This window comes from Triticum dicoccoides, chromosome 4A, assembly GCF_002162155.2.
Source record: "Triticum dicoccoides isolate Atlit2015 ecotype Zavitan chromosome 4A, WEW_v2.0, whole genome shotgun sequence".
NCBI classification, from domain to species: Eukaryota; Viridiplantae; Streptophyta; class Magnoliopsida; order Poales; family Poaceae; genus Triticum; species Triticum dicoccoides.
Genome location: NC_041386.1, coordinates 541,837,670 through 541,845,858, shown reverse-complemented (window position 1 = coordinate 541,845,858; position 8,189 = coordinate 541,837,670). Strand labels below are relative to the sequence as shown.

General features: G+C 49.0%; 1 protein-coding gene across 2 annotated transcripts; it reads left to right on the top strand.

The window, feature by feature from the left end:
- Nucleotides 1-2,522: 2,522 nt before the first annotated feature.
- On the top strand, nt 2,523-6,681 carry LOC119286639 (protein FAR1-RELATED SEQUENCE 5-like). Of its 2 annotated transcripts, XM_037566051.1 has the most exons (7): nt 2,523-2,747; nt 2,858-3,112; nt 3,639-3,903; nt 4,023-4,713; nt 4,854-5,311; nt 5,417-5,704; nt 5,794-6,681. In XM_037566051.1, exons 4-7 carry the CDS (start codon nt 4,467-4,469, stop codon nt 6,454-6,456), a joined length of 1,656 nt encoding a protein of 551 aa, XP_037421948.1. In that variant the 5' UTR covers nt 2,523-2,747; nt 2,858-3,112; nt 3,639-3,903; nt 4,023-4,466; the 3' UTR covers nt 6,457-6,681. The 2 variants fall into 2 exon arrangements, with proteins under 2 accessions (XP_037421948.1, XP_037421950.1); XM_037566053.1 differs by lacking the exons at nt 2,523-2,747; nt 2,858-3,112; nt 3,639-3,903 and having other exon boundaries at nt 3,917-4,713.
- The last annotated feature ends 1,508 nt before the right edge of the window (nt 6,682-8,189 follow it).

The following is an 8,189-nucleotide window of genomic DNA, read 5'->3' as shown; positions in this document are numbered from 1 at the left end:
AAGAATCAACTTCAACAAAGAAGACAAAGTAGTTGCCGGAAGATCCGGCCCGACTGCTCATCAGTCGGCCCAGATCTCGGGGGCTACACCCAGCGGGTGCGCTGACGCGCCCCTGTGAAGAAGAAGACAAAGTACTTGCCGGGAGATCCGGCCCGACTACTCAGCAGTCGGGCCGAATCTCGGGGGCTACACCCAGCGGGTGCGCTGACGCGCCCTCGCGAATATTACAGACAAGAGAAGAGTTTTGTCCGGTTGCCAGCAGCCGGCAGAAGAGAAAAAGAAGAAAAAGGGCGTTGCAAGACGCCTCGCCGCCTGGCTGGTCGAGCCTGACCGGCCGGGACCCCCCCTTCGAGCACCCGGGGACTCGAAGGCTACACCCGGCGGGTGCGCCGACGCACTCCGCGAGCGCCGAGCCGCGCCGGCTGTCTTCAACGATCGTGACTACACACAAATCAATGTGAGCCCTTCACCCTCATATTTTTGCACTACGCAAGCACGGATAACCCCGAGCGATGCTCGGGGAACTATCTCCGCTTTTTCACAGACGCTTAGTACCGTGCGCGGTACCAAAGGCTCACTCTTAGTCACAGACCGCAGAGCGGCTGTCCGGCCAGCAACGGTGAACGCTGGAGGCCACCCACACGAAAAACGTCCGGGAAGAAAAACACTTCGAGCGACCCGACCGTTTCCTTTATGAGTATTTGCTCTGTTAAATTTGCTCCCAGATTCTAAGTACTGTACACTCCGCTTCACGGCCCACTCTCAGCCACAGACCGCAGAGCGGCTGTCCGGCGAGGAAGAGCACAAGCCAAAAAGCGGAGGGAACATGAAAAAGATTGAAGGCGGCTCAGACGAAACCGAGTCGGCACCCTCCGCATAAAACTTGCAATGCTAAAAACAAACATTTGATATATCTGCGTGGACTAACTTTGTCTTTTTCATGATCATTTCCATGAACACTCGCCAAAAAAACCTCCGCCCAACTTTGCCAAGTTGCCTGAAGGCTTGGGGGCTACTTTCGGAGTAATTGGACATGAATACCCCAAAGACGGTGAGACGATATTTCAAGACATCGGGGCTAGCAAAGCTCCTTAGTCCGACTGCCCGGCCGATTCCGCCGGCTCCCCGTCCGACTGCTCTGCCCGGCCGGCTGCCGACTGCTCTGCCCAGCCAGCTGCCGACTGCGCCAACCAGCCGGCTGCCGACTGCAGCCCGACTCGACATCGATAAGACACCGACAAGACATCGACAAGACAGCCACGCTGCGGCCATACCTGGCCACTATTGCTGCATTGACATACACTATTCATCCATCACCATCAACATTGTGCAGTACCATCAATAGTGTAACTTGTCCCCTGACACTAGTATATAAAGTGATCCAGGGGAGCAAGCCATCGGGCCATGGCCACAAGGCCTCACACAGGCTGGCAAGCTAACTAGCTATCCATCCGTCCATCCATCCAGGGGAGTCACCCTCTCATCGCATGCATGCTAGCTAGCAAGATAGCTAGCTAGCTCACACATACATCCATTCATCCATTCACCCACGACCAAACATACACTTGTGCCCATATGCATATACCAAGTCAGATGCACTTGGCACTGATCTCAGATACAGCTCCAGGAGCACTCTGTACAGATATACCAGATATACTCAGACATGCAGGAGTAGGGGTGTTATCTCTCCGGAGAGCCCCAAACCCGCTCCCGGTCCTATCAGCAGCAGTCTTACCCTCACACTAAGCCCTTGTGGCATCTGTCGACTCGCAAGCCCCCCGTGAGAATACCACGACATGCCACGAATATTTTTGCATTCTTCTATGCTCATGTAAATACTCTCTACACACATTGGTATTCTGCTATCTCTTTGGAAATGTTTTCTGTACTTTGTATTGTCTACCGTTGCTTCTGGATCATGATTCTCCCATGCACGAACTAATCTTCAGTGGCTAGCTCTTTGCTACAAGTCAGTCTATCCCCGCGACTGTGAGCAGCTTGAGAGGCCGATGTCATTAGTTGTGTAATAGAACAACGACATGGCGGGCACGAGAGGACAGTTCCATATTTTGGCTGTGGCATGTACAGTTTCACCATACCTTTAATCTGTGTAAACTCCTAACTCAGCCCACAAATAAGAAAGTGAGCAATCAGAAACTAAATAGGCTAGAATAAGGAGAGGGGCGTTTTGGAGCTCGAGCTCAGCTGCACCCATAATCTGAGTCGTCGATATCTGCCTTGGGATGTGAACAAAACCTGCTGTGCTGTCAGATACGAGCGTCGCATAAATAGGGAATCTCGGAAATACAGTAGGGAACAGTGTGCAATACGTGGGGTCGGGGCGACACAGACGGACGGACGGCGCGACTGCTCGGTCTGGGCCGTGGATCAGCACGTTGGGTTTCCATCTAGCCCGTGGACCAGGAAGTTACGTTTTCTAGCCTGGGCCTTGGTTCAGATAATGGGTCCTGGACGGTGCGCGGATTCTGCGCCGTCGTGCCGGTCCAAGGGTAACGACCCGTGCGCACGGGCAACAACAAAAAAAAGATTTGTCCATCCCCTTCCCCCAGCTCGTTCTGGAAGAGCCGTGACCGGCGGTGTAACCTAGAGTGCGAGCGACTTGAATGCGCTACTGCTGCCGGGCGGTGCCGGGCGGAGTTCCTGGTCGGCGGTCGGTGCGTTTGCAAGGCAGGATACCGAATTATGGAGGCGGAGGGAATGGAGTTCCTGCTCGACGCGGTGGATAGGTAATTTCCGGGCAGATCTCTGCATTTTTGGTTATCCTTTTAATTTTTCTCGGCCTGCACTACATACGAATCTGACCTCTATTTCCGGCTAATCGACTTTCCTCCCGCAGATTTCCCGCAAGGGAAGAATTTGCGGACAGCCTTGAGCACCCAGATCTAGTGCCGCTCCTGTATCTGCTGCAGAATGGGGAAGCAACTGAAGATCGCGTTGAGGCCAATGGGGAATCTGGGCTAGCTCGGGTGGATGATGAGGGCGTAGGTGCAGACCGACCACATGGTGAACGTCGTCCCCGTGCTGAATCTCTGACGAGGTCTGCCCAGTCAACTGATAGGGTGAATCCACAAGCCCCCGGGTGGACAAAAAGGTAAGAGCACGTGATCTCCTCCCTTGGTCTTTGTCATTGAACAGATGAGTTCTCATGAGCATCACATGTATGTGCGAAATGTATAGACTGAGATAGAAAACAACCAAATAGGTCCTGAATGATGTCATGATCACTGTTGGTCGATTGAGCAATACCTCTTGAAAAATAACCTGAATTGAAGGAGCAGCTATTTTTGCAACTGGTTTGTAGACTGTAAAATACACCTGATGGCGTTGCAATATTGTTGGCAATGACAAAAAATAATTCAGATAGCCATGTTAGGAAAATGGAAGTTGACAGCAGAGATGTCTTCCTATTATGGTGATAATATGAAATCAGTGAAAACCGCGTCAATTGGCATATCATTGAACCATACTTCTGTTTGTGTATATTCTTTTTTGCCGATGTGCGACATGGAAATGAAATAATAATGAGAATGGAGAACTAGGTAGATGAAGCGTCGCATCTCAGTTGAAAATTTGGATTGAGTGGATACTGTTAACGTTTACTTTTGTGCAAAATTCAGGCTACGCCTAGGAAGCGCGCCGCCCGACCGAGTCCCGTGCCCCTCAAGGATGAGTGCTCTAGAGATTTCTATACGCAAATATGCAGAGCAGCCTGACAAGAGTGTCGTTAGGCCTGAACTGGGGCTCAGTTTCGATTCGCTAGGCGAGGCATATGACTTCTACAACCTATATTCTTGGGAAGTCAGTTTCGGAATAAGATATGGAAAGAGCAGACTCAACGCCGAGCGAACTAAAACCATGTAGGAAATTGTTTGTGGTTGCTCGGTGAGTTCGTAATTTGATTCCAGCAAAGAAAATTTTAGATACTAGTGTGTGTGAGCAAGATTTCGTCTGGGACATGGTGCACTGCTGACTGTTGACATGTCTTCCTTTGTGGTGTGTAGGGGAAACCTGAATCCAAAAATAGTAGGTCCTGCATATGTGAGTGCCCTGCTCTGATCAGGCTGCTGCGTGCATCGGACAACAGCTGGTACATAACAGAGCATCGAGCGAGTCACAACCATTCGATGTCTTTGACAATGGGAGAGAAGGTGCACTGGCCTTCTCATAAGCACATTGATGTATACACCAAGGATCTGATTAAGCAACTAAGGGAGAACAATGTTAACCTTGGTAAGGTTTACAGCATTATTGGGAGCTTCTTTGGGTCAGTCGAGAAGGTACCTTTCACAAAAAGGACGTTGAGAAACATTTGTGGGAAGATTAGCCATGAGCAAGCTGAGGACGATGCCCGGAAAACACTTCAAGCCTTTGCTGACATCTAGGCGAACGATCCAGGATTTACGTATGTAGTGTTGGCAGAGAAAGATAGCAAAATCAGAAACCTCATGTGGGCTAATGGCAGCAGCCGGATGCAATACAAATTCTTTGGTGATGTAGTTACATTCGACACGACTTACAGGACCAACCTGTACGATATGCCATTTGGGCTATTTGTCGGAGTTAACAACCATTACCAGAGCATCATACTGGCAGGGGTTTTGATGCGCGACGAACAAGAAGAGAGCTTCGAATGGGTGTTCGAAGAATTTGTACGGATGATGGGCGGGCCAGCGCCGAAGACAATACTCACAGGTATTGTGGGCGTGGTGCGAATCTTATTTGTCCTTATCCTTGTAACCTAGGACGTTGTGTTGACAGAAAAAAATGACATTCACCAACTCATAATTGTGCAGTTGATATGTCTGATTCAAATCTTCTTATTTTGTTCACAGATCAATGCAGAGCCATGGAGGTTGTAATCAAGAAAACTTATCCTGATACAGTACATCGTTGGTGCAAATGGCATGTCCTAAAAAAGGCGAAGGAAACACTAGGACCACTATACACCAAGAAGAGTGACTTCCAGGCTGAATTTCACAAAGTTGTGAACCACATGCTAACTGAAGAAGAGTTTGAATCAGCCTGGCAAGCTCTCCTCGACAAGTACAATTTGAGGAATCATAACTATATGACCCAAATTTATGAAACCAGAAAGAAATGGGCGAAACCATATTTCCGGGGTGTTTTCTGTGCAAAAATGACAAGCACCCAAAGAAGCGAGAGCGCAATCCACATGCTGAAATCATACATGCCACCAGCCAGCCCAATGCATGTTTTCGTCCGGCAATACATGAAACTGCAGTTTGATCGAGAACGGGACGGAAGCTACGAGGAGAAGAGGACTATGATTGTAAGTAGCTTCATGCCGTACACAATATGCTGATCTTGGGTCGTTGCGTCGTCTGGGGACTTAGTGGATGAGATTCTTATGTATACTGCTGTGTTTTCATTGCAGGGCGGTGCTGTCAGACGTACTAACCTTGCTATAGAGCGTCATGCCAGCAAGGTTTATACAAGGAGCATGTTTGAGGAATTTGGACGACTACTTATCGAAGCAACATCATACAATGTTACTAAGGTGGAAAAGAAGAGGAAGTACATCACCACTCACAACAATGCGGCGAAAAGAGAGAAGTGGAGCAGAGTTGAATATGAGGTTACCATTAACGAGGACGAATCAAAATTCACCTGCGAGTGCGGCCAGTTTGAGCACACGGGGATGCTGTGCAGCCATGCATTGCGGGTAAAAGAGCCAGAAAACACGTAGTGTTTAATATAAAAAATCCAGTAACTGAAAAAACCCTGACTAGCTAGTGGTTTTTTCTCGTGCAGGTTATGGAAATTCTGCATGTAGAAGAAATCCCTAAATGCCACGTCGTAAAACGGTGGACAAAGGACGCAAGAGACATACTACCAGGTCACCTAGTCCAGTACCAGAGAGACAATTCACAGAACATGTCATTCACTTGTAGGCATGCGACACTATACTTCAAAGCCATGGAAGTCGTGCGGATGGGTGACGCAAGTGCAGCGTGCTACGAGCATGTCAATGCTGCACTTGATTCGGTGATTCAGAGTGCAACGCCTTTGCCAGAGAAACGTGATGGACTGGCTTTTGAGGATCGCGTGATTCCAACGACTGATGTCAGGATATCTGCCAACAGCGAGCAAGAAAATGCTGAACGAGAGGCCGACCATTGCGCAAGTGCCGGAAATTCATTCAGCACGAATGCCATGCAGTGCCTCACAGCTCCAGAGAAGCGTCAAGGTCCTGGCAGGCCTACGAACAACAGGGAGAAGGTGCCGTATGAAGGACTGAGTAAGAGAACAAGGTTCTGCAGCATATGTCGGTGCGAAGGGCACAAGAAAACGACATGCCCAGAGAGAGGGGATATGCCGAAAAAGCCACGGAAGCCTGGTAAATGCAAAAACTGCGGAATAGAAGGGCACCAACGAACGACGTGCACGAGACCACTAGGGTTTGCAAAGAATTGATATAGGTTTCTACGCTTATGTGTTTTTCGAGATGGTTTGTAAACTATGGTAGAGTGGGACGCACACGATCAGTGCTGAACCCTTGTATACCGCTCTGCTGAGGTTTTCTGTGCTTATCGTCCGGGAAACTTGTTTACTAATGTGCTGAAGTTAGAAAACTGAAATTGCTACTGGCTGTAACATTAATAATAAGTTGCTTAGTTGGTCGTCTGTGTCATACGGATACATTTTTGCTTATAGTGGATGGCGACATAAATGGTGGCCTGGATAGGCTTACGACTTGTTTGCCTCTCGACGGCAAAGTCGCAGCGTTAGCCTGTGGTATCTATGGCCGTAGCAACCAATTCAAAATTCAAAAAAGGTACCGTATGCAGGGAAATGGCGCCCTTGGAGCTGGCAGATGGCACGGTATAAATAGGAGGCCAAGGCTGAGGTGGTACACTTCAGACACACCACTTCCCACAGTGCAGTTCGAAAAATTTCAAATCGCCCGCCTGCGTCCGATGGGAGGCTCAGTCGCTGAATCGAGGAGTAGTGGCACAACCAGAGGCGAGGGGCATAATGTGTTCCTCCACCTGATTACTCCTGTGAGTTCCTCAGATCTTTTTCTGAAAAATTGTTTTGTAATCTATGCATATGCTTCAGCCGCGCATCAATTTCTGAAGGGAGCAAGAAACTACATGTTGCAGCCTTCATCTCCATCGCCGGCGGAGTCCGTATCTACCGCCTGGAGCACGACACACCAGCCAGATGATTTGGAGCTCGGGAATGGAGAGGTCAGCATTTCAAACTGTACAAAACTGTCGCGTAAACAACTGAACCTTACATCAATCCATTCTTATACAGTTATGTCTCGGTTCTCTTTAGGGGGAGGTCGTCCAAGATGATGCGTTTTACGAGCAGCCTCTCGTTCATGGTTTGGATGCCATGGTGGGGCAAGAACCCTTGAAAGAAGGGTTTGGCGATTACGATCCAACTGCTGCTCCTGACTCTCCTCGAAGCACTGGTAGCTCTACCGTCGACGACGAATCTGGAGTTGTTTGTGGAGGCCATGTTGTAGACACTGAAGATGAAGAAGACATCATCAGCATGCCGCCGAAACGCCATCGTATTTGAGAGTAGAAAACGTAGCTTGAGGACAAGTGCTACTTGATTAGTCTGGCAAGGAGATGACGGTGATTTAGTTCATAGCAGGCGTTCCACTAGGTTCATCACTGAATGTAGAATGCAGTTTCCCGTTTCGTGTTCACTCATTATCCGTCAGTAATGTTGAACTCCACGGGTCATGTGCTGGGAGTACGGGGGATAGGGCATGGTATGGGGCCGATCTATATTTTTTGCCTGACTTATTTCTCCTTGTCGTGAAGCTGCGTGTGTTCTTGCGGGTCAATAAATATAATTGGAAAAGGGACCGAAACGGGCAGCGGGTAGAGAACCCATGATATAAAATTAGTTGGTCCGATTTGCCTCGTGGTGTGAGTGGGAGAGATATCTCGTGAAATGCAAAAAAACATAATAAATGCGTGGGTGGGTGGATGTTGGCAGCAAGAGGGAGGACCGTTGCTCCCGTTTATTCCTTCCCCTTGGCATTGACCGCACTGAAACAGTGAATGAACTGTTCCGACCGGGGAGCATTTCAGCTAGTACCGGTCTGGTTCGGGAAAAAAGGACATGTGTACATCTCCTGTGTCCATCCACTATGGGCAGCTTGCGCAGGTGGGCAATTTTAGAAA